Here is a 16,907-nt window from a genome sequence, read left to right on the forward strand (position 1 = left end):
ACCAGCCTCGGGACCAGGGAGAACCCATACCCAACACAGTGCCTGACATCTAAATGCTCAATAAAGCACTGATGAATGAGCCCCATAGTAACGGTTCCTTAGATCCTGGACTAGGGACGTCTCCACTGGAATTCCTTGAGCTATTATTCTACTTCCAGAATCTTGAGTCCTTTATCTGAGAGCAAAAGACTGCCGATTGGACAGCACTATTTCCCACTGCATATACAACCCAAGCCATGAAGAAAAATGGCAGATGAGGAAAACGGCAGACAGGTCTAATCACTTAGCCAAGGACACAGAAGCAGAATTGGGAAAACCACACAGAGTTCATTCATTCCCGTTGTGCGGGGCCCGAACCAAACTAGTCCACAGCACCTACCACCTACCTCTGTTGACTTACCCCAATGTCATATTGACTGAACACTTTCTACAGGTGGTATTTGACTTGGCTGAACACTTTAGCATTGCTTTGTAGCAACAAAATGATAGCCAATAACATGAAAAGGGTCAGGGATGTAATCACCACGAGTGAGGAGAAAGGTCTTTGGAAACTAAATACAAAGGACCAAGTGCCATCTTTTTGGATCATGCACTCAGTGGATTATTGGCAGCAAAGGTTAAAGCTCAAGCTGGTTCCTTTGCCTCCCTGGCAACAGCTGATTTGCCTCCCCTTAATTCCTGTTTAGGCTCCACACCCCATGTGGAGCCCAACACAGGGCTTGAACTCATGACCCTGAAATCAAGACCCGAGCTGAGATCGAGAGTCAGACACTCAACCGACTGAGCCACCCAGGCACCCCTGCCTCCCCTTAATTCCTTAAGTGTCAGGAAGGAACACGAGCAAATTATTACGTTAACCTATGCTAGCCATGTAAAATAAATTTGAAAATTTAGACCTGTCACTCAAGAATCCATAACATACTCCAAAACCATATAGTCACTCTATTAGACTGGATTCTTCCAGAAAAAAAAAAAAAAAAAAAAAGAGTCTGTGACTCAAGCTTACTTATTAGGGTGTGCAATCCTAGAGAACAAGAGTAAGGGACGGGGGGTGGGCAGTGAGGCAGGGAGGAAAGGAGAACCAATAATAGAAAGGGTCATCCCTCCTCATCTGCAACTGATGACTGGGTCTCTTGGGACTGTTTTCCAAGGAGCCACAGAACTGGCCTCAGCCTAGCCCATCTGAGAGGGGAGAAGACGGGAGTTTGCCCATCAGCACCTGTCTCCCAGTGGTCAAAAGTTTAGTCGAGGGGGTGTTAACTCCCCCCACATCTCCAGGCTGTACGTGCTGGGGCACCTGGAGAGGTCGTACAGCATCCCGTGCCTCGGCCTCAACAGGGAAGAGCCGAGGTAAGAGGGAGAGGCCCCTAGTGCAGATACGAGCCCAGGCAATTCAAGGCTGCACCCGTGTGAGGTCAGGGGAAGTCAAGGCAGAGCTGACGGCCTCAGTGCTGGGAAGGGCACCCATGAGGCTGAGAGGAAGGAAGGTGGTACACAGGAGGCGTCTAGTATAGTCCCTCGCCTTCAAACTTTCCAGGGTCTAACTGTACCCACAAGTGAGCGTTTCTGTTGTACGTGGCTGAGCAGGTAGGGAAGGGGGAAGGGATCTCCTAGTCAGCGTGTTCCTGGGCTGCTCTAGAGACAGAAATAGGCCCAAGGGCAGAGCCCGCATCCCTGAACTCAGCGGGTCTCGGCTAGCCAGCCCTGAACCATGCTACTTCCGGTGGTCGAGATCGCATAAAAGAAACCAAGGGAAAGCACAGTAGTTAAAAAATACTGACTAAGATGGCAGAACTAAGCCAAAGATACCCAAAATCAGCGTGAATGTGAAGTGGGGTTAATGGCAGATTTTCAGGCTGGAGTGAAAAATAGAATTGTATGCTGTTGACAAGAGAGGTACCTAAAATAAAATTACACCAGGAGGCTAAAATACAGGGATATAAAAAGATTTTTAGGTAAACGCTAACAAAAAGAAGCTGGTGAAGCAATCTTAATCTCACACAAAATAGAATCCGAGACAAAAAGCATTGTAAGAAACAAAGAACAACACTTCCTATGAATAAGGGAGGCTGTATAGGAAAGTCAAGAGAATGCGGGCCACCAGAACGCTCATCCTTGCCAACACATAATGTCTTTGGCATGGAGCCACCTTAAGGGACCCAATTTCATTCTCCTGTGTTAATATATACCCACCTTGGCCAGCTTCAAGTGTGCTCAGATAAATTGGATTCTATTAAAACCATGAACTTCTATTCAGCAAAACACACTGAGACAAAAACGCAAGTCAGAGTGGGAGAAGAAACCTGCATTACGTACGTCTAAGAACTGGAACTCTCACACACCGATGGTGGGAATTTAAATTTGCACATTTTAGAAAACGCACTTGGCAGTGTCTACTAAACCTGAACAGATGATCCAATAACTGCGCTCGTAGGTATACATCCAGTGTTCGTGCGCATATTACCAAAAGATATGTATAAGCACGTTCATTACAGCATTATACATAAGAGGCAAAAACTGGAAACTCGACTCGAATATTCATCAACAGTAAAACGGATGAAGATAGTAATATTCGCGCAATGGAATACGACACAGCATGTCGATGAACTGCTGTACAAAGAACACGGATGAATCTCACAAAGTATTAAATGAAAAGACACAGAGGAGGGCACACTGCGAGCTTCTACTGATATAAAGTTCATGAACAGGCAAAATTCACTGTTAGAATTTGGAGGGGATGGCGCCTTTGGAAAGGAGGAATGGTGCAGTAGAAGGCGGCATTAGGAGAGCTTCTGAGATGTGGATCGCGTCCTACGCATTGGTCCGTTGGGTGTTTAAACCGGTGGACACGCTTTGTGAAAATTCACCGCGAGGTTTTGGGGATTTCTCTGAATGTAGACTATACTCTAATAAACAGGTTTTTTTTTAATTGCAGTCCAAGATTTAGTGAAAGCAGAATATCCAAACCTTCAGTTTTGTGCCAAATCAAGTATATTGCTGCCCTTTTGATGCCTTATTAAGAATTTTATCTTGCTTTCTACGCTTAGCTCGAGGCTCCCAAGCTTCTCTCCATGAACGCCCCCTGCTTAGATCTGACCTTCACATGAGTGAGTAGTTTCATGTACTTTTTAGAAACGCATGTGAACTGACGCTATTACTTTTGATGTGGCTTTCTTTCAGATGTAACGTGCAACATTAAGAACGGCAGGTGCAAGCAGTTTTGTAAATTGGATGCTGATAACAAGGTGGTTTGTTCCTGTACTACCGGATACCAACTTGCGGAGGACCAAAAGTCCTGTGAAGCAGCAGGTCAAAATCTAAATAAGCGTTGTTGTCTGCAAGCTAGGGGGATGCATTCTCCAAATCTCTATTTGAACCTTCAGCATTTTAACTGGCCTATGTACTTTTATAATCTCTACTTGTTTCTTTTTTTAAATAATTCTGGTGTCTTGTTAATTATAGGTGGACTCTTTTCCTGATATATTTTTTAATGTTCATTTTTATTTGTGGGAGAGGGAGAGAGAGAGCGCGCGTGCACACATGAGCGGGGGGGCGGTGCAGAGAGAAGTGGGGACCGAGAGATCTGAACCTGGCTCCACGCTGACAGCAGAGAGCCCGATGTGGGGGCCTGAACTCACAAACCATGAGATCATGACCTGAGCCGAGGTCTGACGCTCAACCGACTGAGCCACCCAGGCTCCCCTCTCCTTTGAGATCACAGAAGAGATTAGTAGCTGGGACAATTTTCCAAATTGCATAGTCATTTTAAATAGAAATTCTATGACTGTATTCAGTCTGAATTCTTCACTGTGCCCACTTTTTTCCTGACTTTTATATCATGAAGCAATCAATTTATATGATTTCTATAGATCTGTAATTAACCAAGTCAAATTAATATAGTAATCCCAGACCACAAAAAGGTACACAAATGATGGACCGATAGGCTTCTAGCACAGGGAATGGGGAATGTAACACAGGACTCTGCCAGGGTGTGGCTGGCTTACTCTGAGAAAGTCATTTCCCATCCTCGGGTCTCGAGCGGAGTTTACGCGCTTGACATCAGAATGGTTCTGACGACCATCTGTTTCAAGTTGTGCCAGGCTGACTCACACGGTCCATCCCCACAGCAGTGAACAAAACAATGTTTCCCAGTCATGTCGACCGGGCCACCACGCTGACAGCTGACTGGTGGTACTCAGAACATCTCCACTCCACGCTCATATTGCTATCCTCTGAAAATGAAAGCAAGAGGAACTTTGATTAAAGAAAAAATAAAAAAAGTAGGCTCCGCAGGATCAATTATAGTTGATAAATGAGGGGCCTTTTTGAAGCAAACTAGATATAATTTCTTTTGCATTTTCAAAGCCTGATATTAAATTGGTACATTAAATCATGCACCAATCCTCTGTAACTGGGTTCGATACCTATCTCACCAAAGCACCCGGCAGAGGAAATTAAAGAAACGACCAGAAGCCAAGGGTATACATGCTGTTGCAACTAAAACGAAGGGCAGTCTCTAATGCTTCAGGGACCTACCCACCTGTCTTCTGCCTGGTTCTTCACATACACTGCTTCACAGCTAGCTCACCTCCAAAGGAGAGTATCTCTATGTTTTAACCTTCAGATCTGAAGTCGTTTTAAAAATAAAATGATTTATATTCGGGGGGAAAAAAAAGCCTTCAAAATCTAACTTCCAGTGTAGACAGATGGCATAGTAGCTAAACCCTTATAAGCCCTTCCACGTTAGAAGGAAAAAAAGAATTGAGAACCACCTCTTACTATTCAGTGTTATATTTGATTATAGCCTTATCTTTAGCAAAGTAGGCCAAACCTAAAATGAGCTTTTCTGCCTTTCAATAGTAATGGTCCTTTTTCTCCAGCCATTGTTGATTTATATTTATACATAAGTATTTTGAACTAATTTCCTGTTTTCCCAACCACATGCTGTCTTCATGATACTTTGCTACAGCTGGTTGCTATAGAAATGTCTGTTATAAGGAATGTGGCTAGAGGTAACGTGAGAAATGAAAATCAAATGTGAGGTGACTTTGCTTGACTACAGATTTCCATTCTGGTTGTCCCCAATGTATCAGTACATGATTTCCTGTCTTTAGGAAATAAACTGACCCAAGGTAAAAGCGTGGCTAGGTCCCAGGTGGATGTGGCTGCGATAATCATATTAGCAATTTATTTGGGTAAAGTTTTTTTTTTTTTTTTCAGTTTAAGTCATCTCTACACCCATTGTGGGCTCAAGCTCATGACCCCGAGATCAAGGGTCACATGCCCTTCCGACTGAGCCAGGCAGGTGCCCCAGCAATTTATTTGGTTAATGCTTAACCAAGCCAGATAATTAAATCATGATTTCTTCCCAGCAGATCCTTAAATCCACCTTGGAGTCTAGAAGGCATTCTAGTCTACAAAAGAAATCCTGGTTCACAAAAAGCAGCGGAGGTCCCAAGTACCTAATTCTAAAGCTAAAGTTCCATGGCACCACTCAGAATTCAATTTAGGGACAGGCCTTGGGACTAAGACTTTTTAGAAAAGAAACACAACAGAAAGTCATGAGACTTTATAAAACTCTCACAAAATTGGATTCTGGAACACCTATTCTATTTCCGTAAAGATGATGGATTCCTGAGCCAAATGTTCTTTTCATGAAGGGTTTGAAAACTTTCCATGAAAATAATGCAATTAACCTTTTAGTTTGAGACTATATTCATTGATTAGATTTTTTTAAATATTGATGGGCCTGCTTCTCAGAAGTGACAAGGATGGGCCTCATTCTCGATTTCTGTAATACACGCTCTGCTTGCCAATGAGAAATATCAGAACACTAATTTTTTTTTCCATTTTTCTAGTGCCATTTCCATGCGGAAGAGTTTCTGTCCCACACATTTCTACGACGCACACCCGCGCTGAAACTCTTTTTCTCAATACGGACTATGAAAATTCCACTACGGACTACGAAAATTCCACTACGGACTACGAAAACTCCGCTGAAGCTGAAAAAAATGTGGATAACGTCACCCAACCATTGAACGACTTGACTCGAATTGTTGGTGGAAAAACCGCCAAACCAGGTCAATTCCCTTGGCAGGTACTCTATATTAATGGTGTGTCACAACTGGAGCCCAGAGGGCAAGGGGCAGGCCAGGTGGGGGCTCACGTTAGGACACCAGACAGGTCTACTGGGGTGAGGGAAGCGTTTGGGCAAGTTTCAGCGCTAAGCAATATGAAGAAGCCCTCACTGGTGGGGAGCTAGTGAATGCGAAGTCCAGGGACAGCTACCACACAAGGTCAAGGAGAGTCTGACATCATGGAAATAGCATAGCAGCATTCCAGACATGCAACAAGGTCTGGGAGTGAGGTCGTGCGCCTTGGGGTTCAGGGTGCTACTTCCGCTCGTGGGAGAGGTGGCGAGAGAAAGTCTCTAGGTCTAGAGACACTGATTTCGAAGGCATTTTTAAAAGGACTGACGTAGAAAGGAGTAAGGCAAGAACTGAGTTACTGGAACTAGGGTATGTGACAGGGGCTTAGTCGAAGCCTCAAAGTGTGCCAGCATCAGAATCACACGAAAACTTGTTAGCAGTTTTCTGTGCCAGCACAGACTCACCTGTGCACATTTCCGGGGCAACGTCCAAGAGCTAGATTTGTAGCAAAACTTGCAATTGACCCTACAGCTAAAGCCTAAGTGATTCCATCTGAGAGAAGAAGTAGCACCCCCCCCCACCCCCTCCACCCCACCCCAGAAGCAAGGAGCCAGGCTGGCCCTTATATAAAGTTGTGCTGTCCAATAACATAACTACTAACCACATGTAGCTATTGAACTCTAAACACCGTTAAGTAATGTGCTCGCTTCGGCAGCACATATACTAAACACCATTAAGTAAAATTAAAAATTCATCTCAGTCACAACTGCCACATTTCAAGTGCACTATAGCCACACGTGGCTGGCCTGTACTGGGCAGCACAGATACAGACCATTTCCATCATTATGGAAAGTTCTATCGGACATGGCTTATAATAGTTTAGTCTAAAAACTCCCTAGTAGCCACAATTATATGCTTCTGTGGCTATTTCAAGGATGCTTCATTCCAAAATATTTTCTCTGCTGAGGTTGGAACTTTTGCCATCAGGAACCAGTAGCTTCAAAGACTTTTCAGTCATCAAACCGGTTAACAGTTTAAGCCACGATCATGTAATCATCCCAGGTTTAACACCACTGGAGTTTTCTAAGACTATGTATATATTCAGGATTCTTCAGCATTTTCCAATATGATGGGTGTAATATATTGAACATATACCTGGGAGGCAGGTATTGGACAGACATTGCAGACGATGGTACTGAAGGGTGCTAGACCATCACGACCAAGACTATATTTTCTGTTCTTTTACCTTGGCTTTGCTTTTAAGAATATTTGTTGGACTTGATCTTACAGTCAATAAAATACACTGCATGTTCCTTTACGCCCCCTCTACCCCCAATTTAGGCCTCCTACCACTATCTCTTCCCTCATCCACTTCTTTACCGTCCTTCGTGACTCTTCATAAGACTGACCTTCTACATTGACCTTTCCTTGAACAACCCCTATTGGATCCAGCAACTCTAATCATGCTTTCATTCTATTTAATGTCCATGGATCTAAATCTATCTAATTTCACTATTTGTGTTCTTGTGCATTCTCTTTCTCAATGTGTATCCAACTCCCATGGATAGGTGGTTGGAACAAAAGACCCTACTTTATAATAATGATCTTCCTTGGGGTTGTGGGACATAAGGCAGTCCCTAGGCTGGAGGATCCACAAACCCAGGGGTGTTTTTTTTTTTTAATTTTTTTTTCAACGTTTATTTATTTTTGGGACAGAGAGAGACAGAGCATGAACGGGGGAGGGGCAGAGAGAGAGGGAGACACAGAATCGGAAACAGGCTCCAGGCTCTGAGACATCAGCCCAGAGCCTGACGCGGGGCTCGAACTCACGGACCGCGAGATTGTGACCTGGCTGAAGTCGGACGCTTAACCGACTGCGCCACCCAGGTGCCCCAAACCCAGGGGTGTTTTATTAGCACCAAGATGACTATTCTTTTTTTTTTTTTCAATTTTTTTAATGATTGTTTATTTTTGAGAGAGACAGAGACAGAGAGTGAGTGGGGGAGAGGCAGAGAGAGAGAGGGAGACACAGAATCCAAAGCAGGCTCCAGGCTCTGAGCAGTCAGCAAAGAGCCTAACACGGGGCTCAAGCCCACGAACTGTGACATCATGACCTGAGCTGAAGTTAGACACTTAACCGGCTGAGCCACCCAGGTGCCCCCCAAGATGACTATTCTTAAAAAAAAAAAAAAAATATTTTAAAAAAAGGATAAAAAAGTATGTCTCAGGATGCACACATTGTGAGTGAGCTTAGCATTGTCCCCTTGTCAACCCAGAAGTGAAATTGCCAAACACGTTTAAATAAGAGCTAAGGGGGGGGGGTGTAACATAGTGTCAATTTAGTCACATAATCTCTCCATTCTCCACCCACCCCCCTTAAACCAGATGCTTGCCAAGATTTGATCAATGCAAGTCATTCCTAATAGAAATTTTAGTTGCTCTCGCTATTTTTTTTCTTTTAAGCAGAACAAACTATTAGATGATGGCTGTGAGGAACAAGGTATGATACACATCATCTCAAATCTTTTCATACCCTCCTCATTGCACACTTACATAGTTAGTATACCTGTTGGCTCTTTCCTATCAAGCCTAGCTAAGCTCATCTGGAAAGTTCAAGATCACTCATGCACATGGTCACTCCCTATGTCATCCATATGAAGTAGGATAGCAGACCGGAGAGGCACAAAGCACTAAGTTTCAGCCTTTTCCAAAGGTGAAAAACTGAGCTACTCTGCAGCATAGCCAAAGAAGACCCCCAAACACCCCTGCATTGGTTCCTTTTCACCTGAGAGCACTCTCGCCACACCCACCTCCACCCACTTTCTCACAAAAGGTTACCGGTTTTCAAAACCAGGAGGTAAACTGAGGGTCCAAAAGTCACTTGCAGACAAAGGCCGAGCAGGAAATGCAACGAATCGGACTCTCTCGTGTGTGGACGCGCCAGCTCCACGGCGCGGCTAATCTGCAAGGTGGAAACGCTTGACTTGCTTGCACGCAAGACCGCAAACACACCTGCTGCCTCAGGAGAGGCCTCAGGAGAAAGCAAGCAACAGCTGGGGTTTCAGGGGCCACAACAGTAGATCTAGGGCTCTGAGATACGAAACAGTTTCGCGATCTCACCTAGACAGGATTCAACATTCCCGTGCTTCAGAAAAAGGGGGCTGGGGGAGATAAAAACGACCACTTGGGTGAACGCATCGCGCAAAGAAGAACGTAGGGAGGTCACTTTCATCTGGAGTAATGAATGGCGGGAACAAGCTGGAAAGGTTTCGTCGGCTAAGGAAAAGGTTTAAGTTGGCGGTCTGCAAGAGCTAAGGGGCCACAGAGGAAAGGGGAAGACGGCTTTTTCTTTGAGGGCTTACGGGTGAGTCTCCCAGGCAGGCAGGCAGGCAGGCAGGCGGATTCTGACGCTGGGTTAAGAAAGCCCTTTCCAACCGGTGTCGGTGCCGTGGGCTGAGCAGCTCTGGGAGGAAACGTCGGTTGAACAAATGTTTGTTGAACTGTCAACTGCTAAACCGGCGGGGAGAGCGTTGAGGGCCTTGGCTCGCCCGGTGGGGGGATTAGAGCAGGAAAGGGGACCGCTGCCACCCCATCCAGGCTTGAGACCCTAAGAGGTGAGCTTCACCTTCCCCGTAGCTCGTGCGGGGCCGCGTCGGGTTCTTACCTTTATTCGAGGGCTTTCACTTCAGCTTCGGAGCGAGAGGCGAAGCTGCACGGAACATGCCCCCTGCGCCTGGCGCTTCCCAGAAGCCCCTCCGGCTCCGGAGGCGCAGCCAGCCCCGCCCCCACCCAAGGCCAATGGCGCAGACTGAGTGCGGGACCTCTAAACTCGCTGCGGTGGGAGACGCGAGGCCGTGAGCTCGGAGAGGAAGCTAGAGGGTCAAGTGCACTATATGGGAACAGAAAGGATGTTTCCTAGCGTCACTGTATCCTTAGAGTGGAGAACTAAAACAAGACTCCAATTTCCTACAGCTGCAGAGGGAAGCCATGAAAACCTTTGAACGTTAGAGAAAAATGGGGAAATACTACGAGATCACCTTCATCAACAGCTTAAAAGAGAGATTTGAGAGAAAGCAACACTATGTTTCTGCTTTCGAAAGCTTTACTTTGGTTTGGGTCCCACGCCCTTGACCCTGTCAGCCAAGTCTGAGCCCGAGCAAAATTGCCCCAAGAGCCCCTCCCACCTCTTCCGCTTTCGGCCTTGAATGTGAAGTACCTGGTCTATTTTCTGTTTTATCATGGGCCTCAGCTCTGTAGTAGTCATATTTATTCCCTTTTTTAAAGCTCATTTATTTCTTTTGCGAGAGAGAGCAAGACGGGGAGGGGAAGAGAGAGAGAGAGAGGGAGAGAGAGAATCCCAAGCAGGCTCTGTGCTGTCAGTGCTCAGAGCCCCGGAGGGCTCCAACTCATGAACTGAGATGATGACCTGAGCCGAAACCAAGAGTCTGTCGCCCAACCAACTGAGCCACCCAGGCACCCGAGCCATATGTATTCGACATTTAATAATTGGGAAATCTTTCTACCAAACTGAAAAAAAATGGAATACAGTGGGCACCAAGTGACCTTTGTATTAGGTTGTCTCATATGCAATTGCCAATATTCAACTATTTCAACCAGCAAAATGTCTTAGAAACACTGTCTTTTCTTTCTTCTGCTCTTGGCCTAAACGATCTTTAAACCGTCTTCGCATTTTCCCCAGTCTCGGCTTTCCTCAGCTTAACCTGAAGCTGTCCTTAAAGGTACCTGAGCTCTTGACCTGTGCAGCTACCTACACGCACCCAATGCTTTCCATTTGATTAGGACACACGCCCGTGACAGCATGCAGTTACCATATGCATGAATCAGAACTTTCTCTTTCTTTCTTTCTTTTTTTTTTTTTTATTGGAAGAGGGGAGGGTTGGGGAAAAGGTTTTAGAAGAAGGTCCTAAGACTATAGACATATCTTCACCTGGAAAAAGTAACCCTCTAGTTTTCCTAGCTCAAGTGTCAGTTAAGAGAAATAAGACGATGACATATGTAATCTCACCTGGCCCCACAAAACTATTTTAGACAGAACATTTAGACTATTATTCTGTGTATGTGTATTTTGTGGCTGGAGGTGGGTGTGTTGGGCGTGCCTCTGTGCATGTGTCACAAAGAGAGAAAACAGGCTCCTCTTAGGATTGTACAAACGTGAAAATGTTTGACAGATCAGAACTTGGATGCTTTGCTCGGAGCACATGCCCTCCCATTTTCCCCTTCATTTGCCAAAGGGATGTCTTACTAGAACTTGTCCTTGGCCAAGCAGACAGCCCATCCCCAGATAGCTCGTATTTAGATAGCTGTGATCCTCAGGTAGCCAAGCAAACATTCCAAAACCAATGTAATATCTTTAAATGCAAATATATTTTAGGGCTTTTTCTTGGCAAAGATATTTGCTAAAATTTCTAATACCAATCAGAGATTGGCAAAAAAAAAAAAAAAGAAGAAGAAGAAAGAAAGAAAGAAAAAGAAAAAGAACTCCAGTTACTAGAACAGATGTCTCCAGATGTGACCATTCAGATCCGTGTAGGACAGTGTTGCCCAAATGTGCTCAGTGATAAAATATCCCTTGGGGTCAGGGCCAGCTTCATGAGCTTGTGACCAGTGTACTTGCGTGGGGCCTTGCTTTTGGAAAGGTCCCGAATTTGGAGTTTAATGCTTTGTATTTTGTAACTCAAGTCTGATGAGACAGTGGAGCAGCCCTGCGCTGAGAACTTGGAACCTCTCCCCACCTCCCGGGGATGGATTCTTGACCCTCCCACTCCCTGTCCCCCCTGCCCAATGGCCACTGCCACCCCTCAACCCGTGGCACGCTGGCATACTTCCGTCCTCGTCTCCAACAGCTACCATTGTCACCCTCCTCTTGCACAGGCGCAGGGAGGCTTGAGGTTGGGTGCACGCATTCTATGCCATTTGGGGACGGGTCAGGGCCACAGAGCATCTGAGGACCAGATGTTTGTCACAGCACATTTGGAGGGTGAATGGTGGGAGCAAGCTTCTTGCCCACCTCCATTCCAGGTACCGAGCACATCCTGGCATGGAAGCTGTGATCCCTTGGGAATCCCCCCTCCGCTGCTGGTCGCTGCAGTGGGCCAGTGAGAAGGGAAGATTGACTTATCTTCCCTTGGGGCTGGTGGGAGAGGGGACCTGACGGCCAGGGGCATTTGTGCTTGCATGCTAAATCACAGGGTGTGGCTCCTGGGCACCCATTAGTGTCTGCACTCGCCCAACAAATATCCCCCACACCTGAGAAAGCGTGACATTAAGTAATAAACTAAAAACACCATGATAGCTCTCAAGAGACCACAGAAGAAAGAGAAGAGTTTTGTATGTTAGTGTTTTCAATGGCATGTTTTTTCCTGGTCTTTGAACAAGGGGCCCCACATTTTCATTTTGCATGGAGCCCCACAAATTATGTAGTCAGCTCTGGGGTGAACTGAGCACTTAAAAAAATGTTTTTAATGTTTATTTATTTTTGAGAGAGAGAGAGAGTGAGAGAGTGTGAGCAGGAGAGGGGCAGAGAGAGAGGGAGGCAGAATCCGAAGCAGGCTCCAGGCTCTGAGCTGTCAGCACAGAGCCCAACGCGGGGCTCGAACTCACAAACTGGGAGATCATGACCTGAGCCGAAGTCGGACGCTCAACCGACTGAGCCACCCAGGGGCCCCTGAGCACTTTTAACATAAAGGTCACCAAGCCTTGGAAATTCTAAAACAGAATTTCCCCAACTTAATTATGCATAAGGATATTCTGGAGATCTTCATCTTCGCTGCTCACACCCACCAAATATTCTAGTTAAGTCCGGGTGGGCCCCCAAATCTGCATTTTACAAGCATCCCAGATGATCCTACTGCAACTGGCCCACCAACCCCACTTGGATACATACTGTGTGCTTAGGAGCATCGATTACGAAGCCAGGCAGACTAGGGTTTATATCCTAGCTTCACCACTAACTAACCTAAGTAACCTTAGGGGAGTGAGGTCATCTGTAAATGGATATGTTAATATCTCTCCATAAAGTGTTGTTTTAAACGTATGTAAAACACTTAGCACAATGATTAGTCCATAGGAAGTGATTGATAAATGTTCAAAAAAATTAAGAAGACGGTTAAGTCTGAGTGGTGGCTACACTGGTGTTTATTATATTATTCTGTGAGTTTTCCTATATTTTACAACTTTTCAAAATAAAAAGCAACAGCTAGGGCTGCCTGGGTGGCTCCATCTGTTGAGGTCCCACCCTTGATTTCGGCTCAGGTCATGGATTCAGCCCCACATCAGGCTCCATGCTGAGTGTGGAACCTGTTTGAGATTCTCTCTCTCCCTCTGTCCGTCTCCCCCAACTGAGCACCCGGGTGGCTCAGTCAGTTGATCCACCACCTCTTGATTTCGGCTCAGGTCATGATCTCATGGTTCGTGAGTTTGAGCCCTGTGTTGAGCCCACTCTTACATGCGCCTTCTCTCTCTCAAAATGAATAAATTTAAAATAAAATAAATTTTTAAAAAGCAACAGCTAGAATGAGAGAGAAAGCTAAAATATGGTAAAAGGGGTCAGAGGCTTACAGTGGGTCAGCCCCATAGGTCTCGGTGGGGCGGGGGAGGCCAATGCTTCAGTGTCTAGGACTTAGTAGGTGTTCAGTAAATTGAATTCAGGACAAAAAGAATCTTCACTAGAACATGCGCCAAGGACCTTCTCAGACTCCCACTTAAGGGGACTGACCACTCTCTTTCTCTAGTCTAGAAACAGATTTATGCCTGGGACAAGGCGTGCTTTAGGAAAAGGGGCAGGAGTTCATAGGAGTTACTCAGCAACTTGCACAAGGTTTTCCAAATGTTCAGTGCGCCCTCTAGTGTCTGTACTTCTCAGCTTTTTTTTTTTTTTTTTTTTTCCTGAGCGGGTGGCTCAGGGTGCAACGGAAGTGAAATTTTTCAAGATGATCTAGATATTGAGGTGGTAAAAACATTCATTGTCCACTCTGATTATACAATAAACGTACAGATGAAAGAATGGATCGGCCTCTTGTCTAATAACGCCCAGGCTCAAACCAGGCACCCAAACACCTCTGTCCACTTTGCCCAAGCACAGCTAAGTAGACCTTTTCAGGACAGGCAGCTTGCATATCTAGCCAAGGGGTGTGGAATACGGCTAGGGGGACAAGGGAAGGAGTGCATGTGTCCTGCTGTGTCTCACTGCCTGGATGGCTGTAAGCACCGCCCTTATGGAGCCCAGCGGTCTCAATTCATAAAGAGACCTCACAGAGGGGCGCCCGGGTGGCTCAGTCGGTTAAGCGTCCAACCTCATCTCAGGTCATGATCTCGCGGTTGGTGCGTTCGAGCCCCACGTTGGGCTCTGTGCAGACAGCTCGCAGCCTGGAGCCTGCTTCGGATTCTGTGTCTCCTCCCTCTCTGCCTCTCCCCTGCTCACACTCTGTTCGGTCTCTCTCTCTCTCAAAAATAAACATTAAAAAAAAAAAAAGGACCTCATGGAAATATCAGTAGTTTTTCTCTTGCAAATCAGCCTCTAGCAAGAGTTCCTCACGCAGGGACAGAAGACCCAATAACAACAATGGATCTGGAGGAGTCAAGTCAGCGCATCTCTGAATTTACCTGCCATATCCCCGTGAAACGATGTGTGTGCCATCAGAGAATCTGACTCACCTGGAAAAGGCATCCAAGGGCCACAAATCACCGAAGCTGTTCCCTCGTAGTTGCCTCGTCTAGAGCTCCCCCTGGCTCTCATTGCACATTCTCTTTGAGACCGTTGCAGAAATGGCTTTTTTGATCGTGCTCCGGAAACACTAACTCATCTGCAAAGCTGACACTTCCCAGAAACGCTCCAGTTCTGCCAGCACCTAGAATCCAACGTTTTGCCCACTCCTATCAACAGCACCTGAATTTATTTTGTTCTAGATCAAGCACATGATGTAGTGAGTTTCACAATTTTGTTTCCACAGGTCCTTTTGAAAGGGAAAATCGATGCGTTCTGTGGAGGCTCCATCATCAATGAAAAATGGGTGATAACTGCAGCCCACTGTATTAATCCGGATGTTGAAATTACTGTTGTTGCAGGTAAATAAACCAAACAGGATAGCAATCTGTGGTATCACTGTATGCTACATCGTACTTTCCTAAGGTCTAAGAAGGGCTTTCCTAAATAAGTTGGGCTAGTGCTAGAGGAGACGCATTTCCAGAACCCAACTTGTTGCATCCACCAAGCCCCCCCCCCCACTGTTCCTTGGGTGTGCCTATGTTAGCGCCCGCCTCACAGGGGTAGAATTATTTATTGAGGTGCACATTTCTCCAGCACACTGAGCCTCCCCAAAAGTCACGTCACATCACTCATCTTTGAGCCTGTATGTAGCGAGCCTTCGGCTAACATGTGAACGAGTGAGCAAATGAATGTATTATCTGTGCTCAAACAGGGGGTCAAAATGCTTGAAAGTAGGAGAGTCTAGGATCATTCGTGACACGCAGATTCCTGATCATCCGTGAACGATGTAAGAGTTGTATCAGCCTGGGTCAACTAACCAGCCCCACGATGGTCCTGAATGGGTTCTGGGTCTGGAAAGTATGCATCGGCCCTCGTTACGTGTTACCCAAATCCTAACGATGTAAGATTGGGATCTCTGACACTTGGCTACCAGTGAATTCAGTGATACCGAAAATCTTGGAAAATCTGCTTCTTTACGGGAGAGACTATTTGTGACTGAAGAGAAATTTCTTTTCCATAGGTGAACATAACACCGAGGAGACGGAACATACAGAGCAAAAGCGAAACGTGATTCGCACGATTCTTCACCACAGCTACAATGCATCTGTTAATAAGTACAGCCATGACATTGCCCTTCTGGAACTGGACGAGCCCTTAACGCTAAACAGCTACGTAACACCTATTTGCGTTGCTGACAGGGAATACACGAACACCTTCCTCAAATTTGGATATGGCTACGTGAGTGGCTGGGGGAAAGTCTTCAACAGAGGGCGACCGGCTACAATTCTTCAGTACCTTAAAGTCCCCCTTGTTGACCGAGCCACATGCCTTAGGTCCACCAAGTTCACCATCTATAATAACATGTTCTGTGCTGGCTTCCATGAGGGAGGTAAAGATTCGTGCCAGGGAGATAGCGGGGGACCCCATGTTACCGAAGTGGAAGGCATTAATTTCTTAACTGGAATTATTAGCTGGGGTGAGGAGTGTGCAATGAAAGGAAAATATGGAATATATACCAAGGTGTCCCGGTATGTCAACTGGATTAAAGAAAAGACAAAACTCACTTAAAGTAAAATGTATTTCCAAGGTTGACATATTGGGGGTTGAAAATGGTCAGGGTCCTTTACTAACGAATCACTTTCCTATCTTTAGATTTGACTATATACATTCTATGACTACTGCTCTCTCTCTTTATGAGGAGAAATCTATCTAGAATTCCTATTTTACTGGAGTAAGTCAATTAGAAAATGTAATCACTAGGGGGACCTGGGCGGCTCAGTCGGTTAAGCCTCTGACTCCGGCTCAGGTCATGATCTCATGGTTCACAAGTTCAAGACCCGTGTTGGGCTGCATGCTGACAGCTCGGAGCCTGGAGCCTGCTTTGAGTTCTGTGTCTCCCTCTTCCTCTGCCCCTCTGCTGCTCATACTCTCTCTTTCTCTCTCTCAAAAATAAACATTAAAAAAGTGTTTCTCTCTCCCTCTCTCAAAAATAAACATTAAAAAAAATTTTCTTTAAAAGAAAATGTAATCAC

At 45.7% G+C, this 16,907-nt stretch overlaps 1 protein-coding gene across 1 annotated transcript in view; it reads left to right on the forward strand.

Annotated features, from left to right (window-relative positions):
- Nucleotides 1-16,602, forward strand: part of F9 (coagulation factor IX) — a 31,796-nt gene extending 15,194 nt beyond the window's left edge. Inside the window, exons 5-8 of the mRNA XM_045471493.1 lie at nt 3,181-3,309; nt 5,859-6,097; nt 15,119-15,233; nt 15,896-16,602. Of these exons, the coding sequence (XP_045327449.1) occupies nt 3,181-3,309; nt 5,859-6,097; nt 15,119-15,233; nt 15,896-16,443 (1,031 nt within the window). The 3' untranslated portion in view covers nt 16,444-16,602. The remainder of the gene's footprint in view (nt 1-3,180; nt 3,310-5,858; nt 6,098-15,118; nt 15,234-15,895) is intronic.
- Nucleotides 16,603-16,907: the final 305 nt, after the last annotated feature.

The sequence above is a fragment of the Leopardus geoffroyi genome, chromosome X (assembly GCF_018350155.1).
Source record: "Leopardus geoffroyi isolate Oge1 chromosome X, O.geoffroyi_Oge1_pat1.0, whole genome shotgun sequence".
Taxonomy (NCBI): Eukaryota; Metazoa; Chordata; class Mammalia; order Carnivora; family Felidae; genus Leopardus; species Leopardus geoffroyi.